Source organism: Strix aluco, chromosome 7, assembly GCF_031877795.1.
Source record: "Strix aluco isolate bStrAlu1 chromosome 7, bStrAlu1.hap1, whole genome shotgun sequence".
Classification (NCBI taxonomy): domain Eukaryota; kingdom Metazoa; phylum Chordata; class Aves; order Strigiformes; family Strigidae; genus Strix; species Strix aluco.
The window spans coordinates 35431074-35449404 of NC_133937.1; the positions used below are offsets into that span (position 1 = coordinate 35431074).

The window sequence follows — 18331 nt, forward strand, 5'->3', positions numbered from 1 at the left end:
TTTTTGTTAAGCTCTGTCAGCTCTGGAATCAGTATTTATATTTGGGAGTTGTTCAAAGCTTTTTTTGTTGTGTACAGAGCATTTAGAAGCATTTTAGGAGCAACATGATGGTTGCTTGATATTATGAAGCTTCTTTTCCATGGTATAACTATCTGTCTTAATGGTCTAATATTTATCACAGAAGTGATTGGGGCTGGGCTGAGAGACAAGATTGTATGTGTTAGTATTGTAACCGAGCCTGCCTTTTTGTGTCCTAGTCCAGCCTGATCCTGAGAGTGTGGTTCTGAGCACTGATGGGGGACGCTATGATGTATACCTGTATGACAGAATAAGGAAAGCTGTTTACTGGGAAGAGGAGCCTTCTGAAGTGAGACGATGCATGTGGTTTTATAAGGGAGACAAGGATAGCCGGTTTATTCCTTACACTGAGGATTTTAGTGATAAGCTAGAGGTTAGTATTACTTTTACATAAACTTCACAAGGAACTTGATAGTTCCTTGTATTTATGACCTTAGAAATACTTCTTTGTTTCATTAAAATGATTTTCACAATACACTTTCTGGAACATAAGTAAGCAAATCCTGGAAAGGGGAGTTGCTAGAAGGCCACATTGCTCATGCATAGGTCCTGCACCACTGTGACCTAAAATCAGCTCGTCTAATGCTTCAAGTGACACTTTAGTGAAATATATATATATATATATATATATATATATATATATATATATATATATATATATATATAAAAATATATATATATATATAAAGTGAAACTTTATATAAATAAAGTTATGTAAACTATAACCTTAACATTACAAAATGATGCACAAAGCCAAAAAATAGTTTGTCTGAGAAGGCATACTGATTTTGTGTAACTTGTTTGTTGTTTCAGGCAGAATATAAAAGGGCTGTAACTACGAATCAATGGCATCGGCGACTTGAATTCCCAAATGGGGAGACAATTGTTATGCATAATCCCAAGGTAATAGATTTTGGCAATTGGTTCTCAGAGAACTCATTAGGGGTGAATGAGCAGATGGATGGAAGTATAAATTGAATGCAGTCTTAGTCTTGCTTGAAACTACTTGTTGATTGTTTTGGATATGCGTGCATTAAAGATGATAAAGTTTATAGAACACTGAACTCCTGCTTGCTTCTGTGTCCTGTCACATGATTAAAAGACAATGCTTTCTGGAACCTAAGGAGAGCAAGAGTTCACGGAGTAAATATTTCAACTAAGTGTAACTGGCAGCAAATGGGAGGCAATTTGAATTAGTTTAACCTCAGACAGTCTGTACCAAATGAAAGGTAGTTTAAACTGAGAGCTTTCATGTGGAGAAGAGCATTAATCTAACTATACAGTAATTAGTTTGTGTATCTAAGCCATGAGAAGACTTTCACTGCAGCTATTTTTAGGCCATGAGAGAGTATAGCAAAAAAAAGCTTTAAAAGTTATTCTAAATACTCTGCTAACAGTCTTATGTGAGTAAAAATGGACTTCAGCCTTATTGACCAATGCTGTTAACTTTTCACTTATCACAGATGCAGTAAATAAGAAATAAATAAAATAATCCAAGGGCCAGAGAGGATCATGGTTACTCCTACTTTAAGCACTTATTAATGCGGGTTAAGGAGTTCTGTCCAGTAAAAACCTAGAGAAGGAGCGCTTAAACCACTTGGTGTCCTAAATATGAGTTCAGACTATATTGAGTCAGTGTAAGTCTTACAAACAGCCATATTACTGTATTCCTCACTTTCTAGGGTTTCTGGGCTACTTTGAATGTTGTTGTCCTTCCCTGAAAAGCACTGCACTCTTTTTCTTTCTTTCTTTTTATTTTCTCTTTATTTTTCTTATGATAGAGCAATTGTAAATAGGGGTAGTGTTCAGTTTCCTCACATAAACAGTAGTCTGCTAAGGAAGAGTGAGTACTGGGGTCTGGGAAAGAGGAGCTTGAATAATGCTTGTCTGAGGAGTTAAAATTGTTAAGAATCACTGAGCATACCAGCTTCTTCAACTAGTGGTACTAGTTTAAGTCATCTGTTGCTTTTTACACTAATGAGAATTACTGGTGTTATTTTGGAGTCTAGTTTTAGTGAAGCTGTCACTGCCACAGGGAATAGCCCCAGGGGGTTTTAAGACTTTTTTTTTTTTTTTTTTTTTTGCATATATGGTAACTGAAGAAAACAGTTGAGTCTCATGCAAGGTAAAGCAATCAAACAAAAAGTGTGTTAAACCATGCAGTGCTTTCAGAATAACAATATAAATCATAAGGTTTTATGTGTTCATAATTGGAGAATATATTTTTTTTTTCAGGTCATAGTTCAGTTCCAACCCTCTGCCTCACCAGATGAATGGGGCACGACTCAAGATGGTCAGGCAAGGCCAAGGGTAGTAAAACGTGGAATTGATGATGATCATGATGAAATTCCTGATGGTATGTGATTACTGTACGTGGGTCTGTAGCTTGAGCAGTCAGTTCGGTTCCGCACAAAAGTTGGACAATAGTGGCAATGCACTGTTCATGCCTAGAGTCTAAAGATTAAAGTTAACCTCTTTCAAGAATCTTAAATTAAGGAATATCTGGTTTGGGTTTTTTTGTAATCAGAGGAGTCCTGTGGGCTATATTATGTCCTGAGCCATGTTATGTAATAGGCTTTATAAAGCAAGTATATCTTAAAGTTGTTTGACTCTGAACTTCCCCACTGCAGTACATATTGGTACTCTGAATTGTTTCTTTTCTTTTTCTACAGGAGAAATGTCCCAAATTGACCATCTAGTATTTATGGTTCATGGCATAGGTCCTGTGTGCGACTTGAGATTTAGAAGCATTGTTGAATGTGGTAAGTTTTTGCTTGCTTAATGAGCAGTTGTATTCTTAACTGTTTAAATGTTGGTCTCTATTTCTTGTATTCAGATAAGCATGTCTTTTAAAAAAAAAAAAAGTCTCTAATGTTAAGAAGTTCAGTTGCTGGTAGAATTTTTTTTTTCTATTATTTTCCAAAAGCAGAATCTGTGTTTTGTCAGACTTACAGCTTTAACTGTTATTATTAGTCTTCAGTATTAGACTTAGAGAGTGGTTTGGGTTTCAGGGTGTGTGGGGTGTGGTGTGGTTTTTTTGTGTGTGTGGTGGGTGGTGTATGTGTTTGCTTTGTGTGGTTTATGTGTGTGGTGGTGTTTGTGTGGGGTGGGTTTTTTTTTTTTTTTTTTAAATACACTACAGTACAACTGAGTAAATTAAGAAGGCCATGTCTGGTCATGGAGTAAAAATGCATTCATTGTGACATAAATAGAAGCTTGCTAGAAAATCCACTTTTAAAAAAATCTATTTTCTTACAGTTAGAGGAGTAATACTTGAAAAGAATTTTCTACTTCGCAGTTTCCTTCATTTGTATTCTGACTATGTCTGAAATTGAAGGGGGGAAAAAGAAAAGAATATTTGTAATTGTGTCTTACTTGACTACTGCTACTATCAGACTTTTATTACTCTTCTTCTCTACAGTTGATGATTTTAGAACTGTTTCTCTGAAGTTGTTGCAGACTCACTTTAAGAAATCTTTAGAGGAACATAAAGTGAGCAGGGTGGAATTCCTCCCAGTTCACTGGCATAGTTCTCTGCACGGAGATGCAACAGGTGTGGACAGGTGAGTGTATTGTTTAATGTTGAGAACTTCATACAAGCTGCATCTTAACAGTTTTTGTAAAGTGGATAAAAAGAGGAGTTAATATGCTCTTTACACTAGAGGAATGACTGGGTTACAAAAGAGAATTGATAATTTTTTTAAATTAACATTTTGATGAGGAGTATAGGGAAAACTGGAAAGGTATGTGGAGTATTTTCTCATTTATTTTCATGACACTGAGTAACAGGATACTTACACACACACTTTTTCAGTACTGCGTTTTCATGAAATGGCTAAGGCATTGATACATGATGATGAGTCAGTGTGTAGAGATAGTGATCGAAGTACGAGGTGGTGGGCATGGAGATGAATTGTCCAGCAGCAGATATGTACAATTTAGAGTAGAGAGTTTTCTCTCCTGTACCTCCCTGCAGTCTGGTTGAGTTTGACGCTAGGAGATGTCAGTGCCCCTTTTCTGAGGAAGGCATTGAGCCTTCTGTCCATGCCTAGAGTAGTATCTGAATTATGATTAGTCAGTTGAGCTAAGATTGTTTTTTTTTTTTGTTTTGGGTTGGTTTGTTTGGTTTTTTTTGAAAAACAGTATCTATATTTCGGTAGGAGTGTTACAGCATTTTAAAATCACTTCTTGGTGCCTATCCCTTTGATGTTGCTTGATGTTTCGAGCTGTTTTTTCTTACTCAAAGATGGGGAAGTAGAAATCATGAGGGTTAGCAGTCTGTACCACTTAGAGCGTGTACTGGTGTTCTCCAGACTGTTCTAGCTCAGTTGAGTCATATTGCTTTCCTAGAGTCTTAGTCTTTTATTCGCATTTGAACATTATCGCGAGGAAGGATCCTTTTCTGTTAATCAGACTAGGCAATGCTAACTAAGGCAGTGTCAGTTCTCTAGCAATTCTATTGCAGCTGTCTTAACTCCCGGCAGGCAGATGGTGATGCCAAGCTTTTTCTTCAAAAAGAGAGTATTATGTTGCCTGTTACTTCAATTTCACCTTCAGTTTTTATATGCGAGTTCTTTTTCTCTTCCACTTCGACCGATCTGCTCACAAAATTATGTGAGAGCAGTGTTGGAACAGAGAAGAGATTATTTCAGGCTTCCCTTCAGCCTGGAGAGAAAAAAGGGAGCTGTATCTTTCAAATATGTATAGTCAGTACGTATGAATATGCAATGAGGCCAGAAGGCTAAATGTTTCTTTTTTTTTAATGTCTGTAGAGACCGCATCTGTAGTATTTACCTTGCAGTTCTACCACCCGTCATTTCAAAAGTTAATAAAGTTCTTATCTGCATTTCTTTAAAGGCATTCATGCTTCTAATGATTTTGTGTTACTAGGAACATAAAAAAAATCACTTTGCCGAGTATTGGACGCCTGCGCCACTTCACCAACGAAACACTCCTTGACGTACTGTTCTACAACAGCCCCACCTACTGTCAGACCATTGTGGATAAAGTGGGGTTGGAAATGAATCGTTTGTACGCACTTTTCATGAGTCGCAACCCAGACTTCAAAGGAGGAGTCTCTGTGGCTGGGCACAGTTTAGGTAATTATCTAAGGAACTGATTTGGGATAAAACCAGCATTCCTACGCTAACGGAAATGGAACCTTCGTTAAGCATAAGGCTAGAATTCACTGGTAGGGCATGGCTGTCTTTCAGAATACAGCTGAGTAAGTCAAACACCTCTCAATAGCAAAGTCTAAAAAGGTTTGAGAGAAGGTTTGTACTTTATGGATGTGTGCATTCCCCCTCCTCCCCCTTTAGTTTTGTTCATGAAGGCTTAGTGTCTAATTTCTGTTTGAAAGTTGACAGGTTATCTGGTGTCTTGTTAGGTGGGTAACTTCTGTGTTTTGGAACCCCCACTTAGTAAAAGTAAGATCATTTTTTGGAATGTAGAATAAGTGTTATAACGACATATGACATACTGATTTGGACTGGAACTTTTCCTCCAGTTTGGCAAGCAGCCTAAGATGGTTAAGGAAAGATAGTTTAATCATGGCAACTACATAAAGTATGAACGGGGGAGGAAAAAAGGTTTGCTTTTTGATGAGAGTGACTGTGTTCAAGTTAGTATGTGGGTATTTTAGTTTTAATTCAGCCATCTTTTTTTGATCAATCTATATGTTACTATTGCATATAAATCTGGCTTGGGACTTAGGGACAGGAAAATCTGACATTTTTCCCAAGGCAGTTTTAATTCCTGTTTCCAGGTTCCTTAATTCTATTTGACATACTGTCTAACCAGAAGGACTTGGCTTCATCAGTAAGTAGTGGACCGTTCTCTGGTGTTAATGGGACTGTAAAGGACGTGGCTGTTCATGATAAACAGGTAATTTGCATGCTAGTCTTTCCAGGCAAATAGGTCTGATATTTTCAGTAGCTTTTTCTTAAGTTTTCAGACTTAATTAGCTGAAATTGATACTATTAGCTGATAGTACATTTTAACATGTTAATGGAAATGTGCAGTTCTGTAAGTATTGTCAATTCTCAGGACAAACTGCATCTCTCTCAAGTTCCAAGTAGGCCAGTGATGTGACTTGATCATGAACGTCAGCTTTGACACTTTTGGACACGTAACTTGGTCTTACACTGTCTGAATGGTGGGGGAGATGCATAAGAGGGAAAGTATCTATCTGTGTTCAGGCTAGCAACAGTGACCAGTTGTTTGATTAAAAGGAAATATTTTTGAATGTCGGAAAGCTCAAGAAACATTTTGCCTCTTAGTAATTTTGCTGGTCTGTTACTAGTGGAAAATCTGTATTCTGCTTTACTAAAAATGGGCATAAATTTACAAAGCTTATATAATAATGTTTTTAAGAGAAAGTAATTAAACTTCATTTTACTTGCTGCATATTGGCTTTTCACTGTTAGATAATGTGATTCCATTTCTGTGCTGTTTTGTTAAGATGACTGAAGATACCAGTTCCTTGGGCTCCTCAATTACTACTTCTGGTGATGACCTTTGTGAGCCTGAAGCAGATGATGATGTTCCTACTTTGCAAAAGACTCTGGAAATGCTTAGCTTGTCAGAGTATGTGAGCACATTTGAAAAGGAGCGAATTGACATGGAATCTCTGGTACAATAATGTTCATTTGACTTATGGGGATTTCCCAGGGTTATGAAGGTTTATGTTTGGGTTGGTTGGTTGGTTTGTTTGTTTCTTTTCTTTATGGGTTTAGTATACCATGAGGCATGAAAGCAGTTACAAAGGTAAGATAATTAATGCATGACATGAAGACTAAATGTTATGTGACTCTTTTTCTTGGTGTGGTGTATCCCTCCCCAGTTACGTTAATGCACTTTGTATCATGTCTTTTTAAATTTTTGTAATTTCTGTAGCTTTATATAATGTCTTATCTAATTCATAAGTCATTGCTAATAAGAAAGTATATATGTCATTAGAAAAGTTACAGAGTATGCTTTGATGTGTGTATGTGGTGTTTGGTTTTGTTTTTTAGCTCATGTGTACAGTTGATGATCTGAAGGAAATGGGGATACCTCTTGGACCAAGAAAGAAAATAGCTAATTTCGTAAAAGATAGAGCAGCCAAGCAGGTAAATACGTTTTTCAGGAATGAAATAAAAAGTTGTTAAGCAAATGTAACTGACTTCCTTGCTGTGGAGTAACTCCTGTTCTTTAACACACTTGTTAACATCATGGATATATTAAAGGAATTTTGACAACTGTGAAATAAACCTTTTTTTCCTGATTTTGAAACTTTTCTCAAAAGGAACAGAAGAAAACACTAGCAGAAAAGAAAGCAGTGCTGGCTGCCACACTTCAAACTCAAGAAGATGCCCAGAAGGCAAAAGAGACAGTTACTTCTGTCTCCCCTTCAGAGTCTGGGCAGCTGCACTCAAAGAGGAGGCTTCCAGTTGGTGCATCTGTTTCTTCTGTGAACATTGACTATGAGTATTTTGAAGTTGGAACTGGTCAGGTGAGACTACATAGATTTAAATAATTCATTTGGAACAGTGCTGTCCTTTTGCTTGGTTTTGGTCTTTTTTTAATGTTGATGGCTTTGTGCTACTTCCCTTGATTGTTGTATAAAACTTGTGTTTACATGGAACTTTACCCTTTGGCAGGAGGGAGGGAGGAAGGGCTGGGAGAGGGGGTTAGATTACTGAAAAACAAACCCCATTATAATAAGGATGCCGTGACAATTCATTTTTTTCTTTCAGCTGTGAGTTCCAGAAGCAGAACTGTGTGAATGACTTAATATTGAATGGGTCTGTGGCTTTACAGTTAACATGGTAGCCTAAATTGATCCATTTATTCTGTTATATTTAAATTTTACCTCAAATTTAACTTAAAAACCAAACCTCGAAGACTTCCTCTTTTAAATACAATTTTTTTCATACTTCTGAATTTTTTCTTAAAAAATATTTTAATATTACGGTATGTACTAGTACTATGGTATTAGTATGGAAGAGTGCAATGCATCTGAAGCTTCCTGGAAGTACTGTGAGCATGTGGTTGATTTAATATACAACTTGTTTCTCCTTCCTAGCTAAGCATTATATTAACTAGCAGGCAGTTCTGAGAGATCATGTATCTGATTTCTGTCTGGTAGGTTTCTGTGGCTTACAGTGCATTGGACTTTGAACCAGATATTTTCTTTGCTCTTGGTTCTCCTATTGGTGTGTTCCTTACTGTGAGGGGTGTGGAGAAGATTGATGAAAACTACAGGCTTCCTACCTGCAAGGGATTCTTCAATATCTATCATCCAGTGAGTAAGCAGTATTTTTGAGATTTGATTTTAAGTTGATGCAGATAACAATGCAGAATAGTTTTAACCTCTGAGCATTACACCTCCTGTGCCCTATGTACATTTCCCAAAACACTTTAAAAAAAAAATGACCCAATTGAAATACATATTTCAAATATTTGTGGTCTTTACTGCAAAAGTAAAGCAGAGCTGGCTATAGGTTCCATACCTACCATTCTAGGTACTGTGCTGCTCTTTCACTGTAGTGTTTCCTCTTTAGAATCTCTGTCTGTCTGGAGGAGAACAAGACCTAATTAGTTAATGAACCTGCTTAATCTTAAGATTAAACTAAATGGTCATGAACTGAGTTTCTGTAAACTGAAATAGAATAGAATTAAAAAATGGGTCTCTATTAATCATGAGTAGTGATTTTTTTCACTGAAATGTGATAACTAGAATAATTTCTAAGATAACTAAATGTCAATGTGTTGTTTCTTAACAGCTTGATCCAGTAGCTTACAGGTTAGAACCAATGATCATTGAAGACACCGATTTAAAACCAGTTCTCATTCCACATCATAAAGGCAGAAAAAGACTTCATCTGGGTAAAAATAAAACATTTCATATATGGATCTCATTCCTAATTTACTCATTTGATGCATTAGAATATCGTAAAATTTCAAGAGACTAATGAGCGTTCCTGGATATCTGACTCCACGTTTTTCATAAACATCAGAGGGGCTTCCTCACAGCCCCATAGATTGGGCATTCATAATTGCATTCAGATGTAATAATTGTAGTTCCTCAGATTTGAGCTTCTAATTATCCAACTTCCATTTTAAAATTGTTGAACATCGCTTGTTCACCTTAATTTCTAAGATGATGTGAAACAGAAACTAAATTTACTGGTTTCTTTTACCTTGTCCCTAATGACTTCTCTTTTTTTCTTTCTTAGAGTTGAAAGACTCTCTCTCTCGTATGGGATCTGATCTGAAACAGGGTTTTATTAGTTCTTTGAAGAGTGCCTGGCAGACCCTTAACGAATTCGCACGTGCTCATACATCTTCAACTCAGCTACAAGCAGAGCTGGAGAAAGTAGCTAACCAAATTAAAGAGGAAGAAGAAAAACAAGTGGTAGAAGGTATGTGGACACATTATTGTTTTTCTTACAGCTTATTGATCTCAAATTAGTGGAAACTTGAGTATCCTAGTGATTGCTTGCTATTGATTTTCCTGACCCTGTTAAGGACGCCTCTGTGCTTTTGGAGTATTAATGTTAAATGTAAGATCTACTGCTGCATTTTTTTGTCTTTTAGGAAAGGAAAAATTAACAGCTTCTACTGAAGGATATTTTGGGCTTGACTTTGTGTAACCTTTCAAATTTCTGTCGGAAGGGCATGTTTCTAAATCAGTTGTGTTTTTCTTTCAGGGCAAATTAATACAAATAAATAACTTTAAGATTTACTCTTTTCAGTAGTGCTCTGCTGAGCTTTTGGGATGAGCTAAGAAGCATTTAAGTATATGGTCTAACTGAAAAAAAGGCTGTTGAGGAAAATAAACTTAAGTCAGATATAAACATTACCTCTAATGATACCATGGGCAGGCTTTTCAGTTGTGGAAAACTAAATACCTGTTGGTGTTTAGTAATGCTGGCTTTGGTTATACTTACAAAATCAAAACATTCCTCCTAGTTTAAATCGAGGATAGTGATTTGACTCTGTGCAAGGGGGATGTAAAAACATATTATTTCAGGTCATTTGCTTGTAGAATGACTTGATCTGTCTATGTATAGTTTTGTTTTTAAAATTGCTCAGCTACTACTTTGTGAGCTATTCTTCAAACAAACTCTGTTTAAACTGTTATAAAAGAAATAAGCCTATAGTTCCAGTAACCTTTCTGAATTAGGTAGTGGCATGCTAGTCAGTTGAGGCTTTTATTGTCTTACTGCAAGCACTTGGAAATAATTGCAGGGGAAATGGGTTATATTTCTTGATTATAGTCAAGCGGGCTGTGCTTGAAAATAGTTTAAATCTTGAACTCTTTAATTTTAGCTGAAAAGATCACTGAAAGTCCAGACCCTCCAAAAGATGAAGATTTTTTGGTGAAGGTTGGAATGCTGAATGGAGGACGTCGTATTGACTATGTTCTACAAGAAAAACCAATAGAAAGCTTCAATGAATACCTCTTTGCTTTACAGAGTCATTTGTGCTATTGGTAAGAGGAATTATTTATGATTCTATAAATAGTGCTTTTCTGATATAACTGTATATCTTTAAATGTTGGTAATGACATGCCTACCGTTTATCTTACTGCTATTGTCTGTTATTTACCTGTGACCAATATGATAATAGCTAGAATCACGTTTCCTGTTGTGAGCATTTTATAATGAAAACTTAAGTGATCTCTGTCACAAATCATGCCCTAGTGTTTCACTTCAAGAACATTTTGACAAAAATAGCTGGGTTTATATACCCAGATCTATTTTTCGGGCTGCTGATGATTTGACAAGTTAAACGTTGCAAAAGGACCAACCAATTATAAAGCTACCAGAGTAGGAGTTGTTCCAGTGGTCGATGTGCATGCATATGACTTAGGAGACCAGAGTTTTCTGGGTCTTTGTAATCTTTGCAATGTTTGGAAAGATGACCGCTGAGTTGGATACAAGGTCGTCACTTAATTCTGAAGTGGCCTCTCGTTTGGAAAGATCTTGCCTTCCCACACAGGCATACTGGAAAGATAATTTTTTTTTTGTACTCTGGATGCTCACGTGTTATATAATTGAGATGATTTGAGTATTAAAGTAAACAGCATATCTGACTACCCAGAACTGTCAGTCTCAAGGTGTCGCACCTAGATGTCACTATTAGCTAATCTCATTCCAAAACAGAATTCTGTGTTAGCACTAAGTAAACAAATCTATTGTCCTGTTACAATAAAGACATGGCATACTGTTCTCTTGAACTTTGACACTCAAAACACACATCTTTAGCTACAATAATTTTCAAAACAAGGAGAGCTCTATGAGCATTTTGACAAGTTTTTCAAATAAAACTATTCATGAAGGAATTATATTTAGACTACAATATAGAGTAAAACTTTATTACCTCAATGTTGGAATGAAATTGCTGGATGTTTGTTATCAAAGACTAACAAAAAAAAAAAAAAGAAAAAAGGCACAGTGGAACTTCCTGTAAATTCAGATGGTTGTGATGTACCACTTGTGGTACAGTGGTTGCTTGTATACAGAACAATTCGTGAACAAGAAGCAGAGTTTGGTGTCATTGTGTAGTCAGAGCGCAGTGCACTGTTGCCTTATCTGGATTTGGATTTACTGTTTTTAATGCTTACATGTTTCAAATAGAGAAAATATTATTCCATTTGTAGGAAAAACAGTAACTACTGACCTTGTTGTATTTGCCTTTAGGAGTTGTGCTCTCTTTTTCTTTGGTATGTCATTGTGTACATTTTATTACTGTCAAAATTAAGTGCATACGAAAATACACAGGATGTAGAATGGCAGAGCAAAGGATGTCTAAACTGTATTTGACAACACAACAACACACTTTCATATGTAAGAGGCAAGCTTGGATGTCAGTTGCTGAGCTGTGCAAAATGTTATTGGGGAGGGAGGGGTGACGAGTCTCTTGCTTTGAGTTTAGCAGGTGCCAGACAAGCGGTGCTCTACATCATTTTTGAAGGCTTTGATTTTCAATAGCTAATAATTTTTAGAAGCAGCCATCTTTCCAGAGGTTAAAATATGGAATCGAAAGCATTACTTGAAGGCTCTTATTAAAGTCAGTATCGCTTCTGTTGTTAAAGATCAATAGCTGTCGGAGAAGGGATTATCAGGGCTGCAGTGCTGACGTGTGCTTGCCAGAGCGGGGCTCCCCGAGCAGTCGGGGACCCGGTGGCGGTGGTGCCGATTTGCAGGTAGGGTTGAAGGAATGGGGAATTCTTTTCCACAAGGCGGCAGCCGATCATTGCCAGGTTTTTAAAAACTTGCTACCCATAGCTTTTTTTTTTTTTTTTTTTTTGTCATTCAAGTCAGGAAGATAAGCACAATGATTAATGACCCAAATATGAGAGTGTGTTGTTTTGGTTTTGTGGTGGTTTTTTTTTTTTTTTTTTTGAGGGGGGTGGTGGGGAAAGCCTTAAATGGAACACTCTGTGTGCAAGAGAGAACGGAGCTTCTGTGTTGATCCTTCTGTTTGCTTGTTGCTTGCTTGTTTAATAGTGGAGACCCATCAGGAAATATGGTTACTATCTCTATGCTCAATTATGGAAAATACCTGTAGTCCCTTAACTTGCACATTTAACTCTGTACTGGTGTTTTGTAAATGATGTTCCTCACATTTGGAGGATCACAGTTCTCGCTGTCTAAATCTCCTTTACTGTCTCCCTATGTTATTTCTTTTAAAAAGCACAGGAAGCTACCCTTATCTGACAACTCCTGCAGCTTTGGAGCTTTCTTAAAATTTGCTGGTTTGTTATTTTTTACACTGGTTGTTACTCTTTTAAATGGATATTGTTTATGTGTGTTTAAATCACATGTTATAGATGAATAAGAAAATTAAGTCTGTCCATGTTAAATTTAAGTTCAGATAGCCTGAAGCTTTGATTTTGAAAAGAGGAGGGAAAACAGCAACTTCAAAACAGGGCATTTGAATTATATTAATCTTTAAATTATTTGAGAACTTCCTTACTTTTTAGTGGTAAGGAAGAGAGGAGGACTATGGGTATTTGATATAGTCTGTTTACAAGAAAGTGCCAGCCAGTTATGAGAGAAGAATTAGAATATTGCTGATAGAACTGGCAAGGCTGAGTTTTGACATTGGGCTAATAGATGCAGTGGAGCAAGTAAAGGAAGAAAGCTTTGACAAGTAGAATGTATTCTTGGCGGAATATATTCCGGAGCCCATTACACACAAAAAGTGATAGACTATTTGAGATTTAAGCCAAATGAGTAACATCAAGGTGGATAGAGCAGGGGATTGTGAGTTGCAGCATAGTAAGTTAGGGAGGACAGAGGTGGGGGAAAATGTGGTATAAAAAAGGTAAATGCACAGGCTAGGGCTGGTCGAAATAATGCAAAACAGATGAAGAATTGTAGCTTGAAGGAAGTTAGTAGAAGTAAGGACATGTTCCCAAAAGATAAGTGCTAGGGTTGTGCAAGTTTTTAGAGCGCTGAATTGGGATGAAGTGTGGTTTACGAGAACCAAAACATGGGCCATACTAAAATAACCCTTCGTGGTTTTTTTTTTAACGTTCTTCACAGGGGATCTGAAGACACTGCTTTGCTGCTTCTCAAAGAAATATACAGGACTGTGAATATCAATCCTGAGCAGCCACAGCATTGATGTATAGAAACATGAATTTGTAAGTTTGTCCTAATGTAACTTATGTAGTCATATATCAAATTCAGCTGCAACTTAGATATTTTTACTTTCCCTTTTTCCTCTGAAGTTTACATTATGAAGCAGGCAGCTGCAAAGTGTCATTTTGATTGCAAAAACAACTTCTAGACTTAAATACAGGGGAAGTCTTCAAGTTCTCTCCTTCATTGCCAAAAGATACCTGATGTTAGAGGTTTTGTTATGAGATAATAATTGCCATTACAAATACGTCCAAAAATGTGATCTCTCTTTATGATATTTCTCTCTCAGTTCAGTTGTTCAGTGAATGTTCAAGTATAGGAAAACTTGCTAATATTGCATATGGTGAAACTTCATTTACAGTGCAGTAGATTAAACACCAACAGTGTTCCGTATTGTATCGGTTCACCAGTGGTGCACATGTATGCCACAGAAGTTGCTTGTCTCCTAAGAAGGTGTTAAACATTGATATTGATAAATTACTGAATGAGACCTTTGTGTATGTCAGTATTTTATTATCTTTGTGTAGTTTAAGTATTTCAGCAGAACAGATGAAATGATATAGCATGGAAGTTGGTTCACTTTGAAAAGAAACTAAATACATAATATAATTGAGTATCTTAGATCTGAAATGTACTTGCAGGTACTTTTATTTTAAGATGTGTGTTTCCTAACTGAGGATCTGTATTATACCAGTTTGCATCACTGGATGTTGTAGAAAAGACTATATTCTCTTTTGAGAGGCAAGGAGGAAGAAATATGCACCTTGTCTTTTTGGAATCGTACAACGAGATAGTTTCTGATGTATTTCTCCATTTTTCAGAAGGATTGATAATGTCAAGGTACATAAATACCCAGTATGAAGAGAAATTCTTGACATTTCAGAGGAATTTTCTAGATATCTTTAACTGCTACCACACAGTTTCAGTAGTCTTTTGTAACAGAATGCTTCTTAAAAGATGCTTGATAGCATCTTTTTTTTAAAAAATGAAATGTCATAGCTGATCAAATGTGTTTTTTAAAGCATGGTCAAATAATCGGAAAAAGGCACTGTTTGGCTGCACAGCTCTGACAGTGGCGTATCAGTTATCACAAAGGCTTATGCAGATTTTCAAGTCAGGTGCAGAATTTTTTCTCTGCTTTCAGTTCTTTACAACCATGTAGGGTAAAATCATATGAACCTTATTGCTACAGAAATAACTTTCAGTCTCATTAAGAGGGGATGGGATGTGATAATTTATCACCACAAAGATAAAAGTGGGTTTCTTGCTTAGCTTCAGCAGACACTGGGACAATTGTATTTTTCACTGAGAACTACCCAGTCGGAGGACGGTTTAGCAGGATGTCATGCAACAAAGCTCAGTCAAGAAAGTCTGTGTGATGGTAGTACCATTAGGAATTGCTTGGAACTTCTCTCAGCACTTGTTTTACTGAACAGCATTTGAGACTAGGATTCAGATCCCAGAGGCTGAAATGGGAGGGCCGTTTTGGTCCACTGGGATGCACTTAAGGACAAGTGGTATCTTGGGAAGGCTGTGCACTACAAGACCAGGATCTTTTTTATGTGAGAAGTGTCTCTCCATATGCTGTGTAAAATATTACTGCATAAGTCTCACAGTAGGCAAAATGAAAATTCTCCCCCAGTGTTCCAGACTGTAGTCAGGTAGGGTTGGCATGTGGGTTTTCTCTTTCTTTTTTCTTTAAGGCCTTCAAATGTGAAGGGTGGCACTGTGAAGGTAATGGATTATCCAGCAGTGCCTATGACAGCAACATCCATCTACCTATCTAGAAGTAGATTATCTGAAGAAACAGCCTCTCTCTACTTGTGGGCTGCTCAAGGGAAAGAGTAAATGCCAAAGGTAGCTCTGGGCTCCCTTTTCATACTTCTCATGTTAATTGATTTGAATGCTGAGACCTGACCACTTCCCTGCTTTGATGTGCAGAGCTGCCTCTTGCTGTCCAGTTTAATTTCATGGTGTCTGCTGCCAGCAGAGGGAAAGACAGGATCTACTAGCCTGCTTGCCTCTTCTCAGGTGCTGTTGGCCAGTGCAGATCCCTTTAACTTCTTGGGGACTGTGGTAATTTTGGAGCAGATAAAAATTTAGCAGAGAGGCAAGCTAAGGGAGGAGCTGGATGTTCAGTTTTACCTCTGGCCTGAATTACCTGATTGTTTTCTTTTGGGGAGAGGGAGGGAGTTGGCCAAACAGTCCGTCTTCTGCTTTTAAGAAAACTAAGGTGGCTGCTGTGCTTCATCATATGGAGGATGAATTCTGAAGCAAAGAGAAGGGTCACTGATGCACAGCACCTGCTGCACAGCATGTTACTGTAGTGTTCTGTCTTGGGAGGTTTTTCTTGACATCTACTGGTAACTTACTCTTAACTAAGTCAAGTCAGTAGCATTAACTATCTTAGCTAAAACTACTTACGAGAAGAATTTGTTGCACTTAAAATTGGTGAGTAGCTACCAATATCTGTTTGCTTCTACTCACTAATAAGACACTACAAATGATATTAAAACCTCTGAGTTCCTCTTTTGTTTTGTATGACTGACTTGATTTAACTCTTCTTGATAGTTTTGAAGCTGTTCTCTGTGAAGCAGTGATACGGGGTTTCATGTAAACAATGTAAAGAAGTGCTTGGGACAACTTTAACACGTAAATCGGAAATTTCATTTCCTGTATCTATTTTGGTTACTTGGTTGAAAGGAAACTGAAAACACTGAGATGTTTTTTAAATGACTCTTGCAAATGAGAATTTTGTCCTTCTTTAGTGAAGTATAGCCACCACTAGCATCTTACTCTTTTTATTAGATTCACGGGAGTATCTTTCACTGTGCTGGCTAGAAGATTTGTTTAAGTCACTATACACTCTATATATTATTTTTACAGCTCTTTTTGGAGGGCCTTGATGAGGGAGGAGAAGGCACCAGCATATTAAAGCTCAGATCTATAAACTGTCGCATCTTTATTTCTATGTCTATTCAGAGTAGGATAATTTATTACCGTAAGTTAAAGAATCTAGTAGCTAATGAAAATGTACAGTGAATGAATCCTATGAGCAGTTGTTGTGAGCTCTTTCTGTTTGTAATTGTAATTGCCAATTTGTGTCCACAAAAAGTATATTTCAGGAGCTTATTGTATTAAAAAATTGATGAAAAATGTGTATGGATTTTTAGATCTTTTTGAGTCCTCTTACAATTGAATGTTGGCATATTTAATTTTATTAGTACTACTGCAGGAATAGAAAACTTGATATATTTCGTATTTCCCATATGTACGTGTTCTGTTTTCTCTGCACAGCCATACCTATTGCTCCGACAGACCTGGTGAAAAACGCTTTGAAGAACATCTAGTATTTTCATAGTTACAGATGACAGGATAAGCGTCAGACTTTTTTTTCTGCCAGTCCAGAACTTGCTGAGATTCTACCTTCTTGTGTCACTTCAAGCAAACTTAAATTTTGAGATGATCAGCACTGTCATTCAAGAGATGGATGGAATGACACAATTTTGATCTTAAATCAGTTTTAATTGTACAGTTGCCAAGTGGAAGGTGATCGCCGAAGAGGTGGTTTTTGGCACGCAAATGATCACTTCTCTCCTTCAGCTGTCCCGTCTCAGCTGACTGTCAAACATGCTTTGCCTGTCAAGGTAGCATGTCCTTATTAAAAAAGACTTGTTGAGAAACAGCAGTAATCTGCTTTTCTTGACGCATTTGTTGGTCCACCTTTTAAAAATAAAATGTGAACTGTAGTTATAACCGTCTTTAATACAGATTGCACAAAACAGTTCATATTTACTAAAAACTAGCAACCAGAATAATTTTCTTACTATTGTAAGTGTGATGGAGATTATTTTATAAAAGACCTTTTTAAGCCTCTGTTAAGAGTTTTATTGTGGGGTTTTTTAAGTAAAAATGAACCTTTGGCTTTGAAAATGTTAGAAGTTTGTTACAGCTAGTTCAGTGTTCACACCTCCTGAAATGAAGAACAATTTAAAATAACATTTTGGTCTGGTAATTAAGGTAATTTTAGTGAAACTCAGCTGCAGTTATGAGAACTAAAATACTTACCTTGATCTTGCAATTTAATATCTCAAAACAGTTAATGTAAATAGAGGAATCTGAAGCTTACGGCTGCTAGATAATAATCTAGGTCCAGACCTGCAATCCAGACTCCATTTTCATGTAATGAGGTTGAGATGAGTTGGGTAGTATGAAATCCTTTGAATTCATGTCTCTGAATACTGAGCATCTGTAGCTTTCCTCTGGCTTCAACTTACATGCAAATTGTGGCTTTTCTTAATATTAGTGACTTAACCTTACTACTGACTATTTACCTCTGTTATTGCAGTAAATGAATTTTGAAATGCAGTATGTTTTGGTTTTTTTTCCCTTGGTATATGTAAAAATACACATTATTGTGTATATATTTTGGTTATTATAATTAAAAATACCTCCCAGTGGGTCTTTACAGCAAGATTTTGTGTTTCATCACACAAAATAGGTTGGAGGAGACCTCTGGAGAGGTTGCCTAGTCCAACTCCCCTGCTCAAGGCAGGAGTGGCTTAGGGCCTTGTTCAGAGATGGAGATCCTTCACCTCTCTGGGCCCTATTCTAAT

General features: G+C 36.9%; 1 protein-coding gene across 2 annotated transcripts in view; it reads left to right on the forward strand.

The window, feature by feature from the left end:
- Nucleotides 1-18083, forward strand: part of SEC23IP (SEC23 interacting protein) — a 25156-nt gene extending 7073 nt beyond the window's left edge. For both annotated transcript variants that reach the window (XM_074831410.1, XM_074831411.1), the window contains exons 4-19: nt 258-451; nt 892-981; nt 2314-2434; nt 2751-2840; nt 3500-3641; nt 4969-5177; nt 5843-5961; nt 6539-6709; nt 7092-7187; nt 7364-7570; nt 8207-8362; nt 8844-8946; nt 9297-9482; nt 10393-10555; nt 13617-13717; nt 17013-18083. In XM_074831410.1, the coding sequence (XP_074687511.1) occupies nt 258-451; nt 892-981; nt 2314-2434; nt 2751-2840; nt 3500-3641; nt 4969-5177; nt 5843-5961; nt 6539-6709; nt 7092-7187; nt 7364-7570; nt 8207-8362; nt 8844-8946; nt 9297-9482; nt 10393-10555; nt 13617-13698 (2129 nt within the window). In that variant the 3' untranslated portion in view covers nt 13699-13717; nt 17013-18083. The remainder of the gene's footprint in view (nt 1-257; nt 452-891; nt 982-2313; nt 2435-2750; nt 2841-3499; nt 3642-4968; nt 5178-5842; nt 5962-6538; nt 6710-7091; nt 7188-7363; nt 7571-8206; nt 8363-8843; nt 8947-9296; nt 9483-10392; nt 10556-13616; nt 13718-17012) is intronic.
- The last annotated feature ends 248 nt before the right edge of the window (nt 18084-18331 follow it).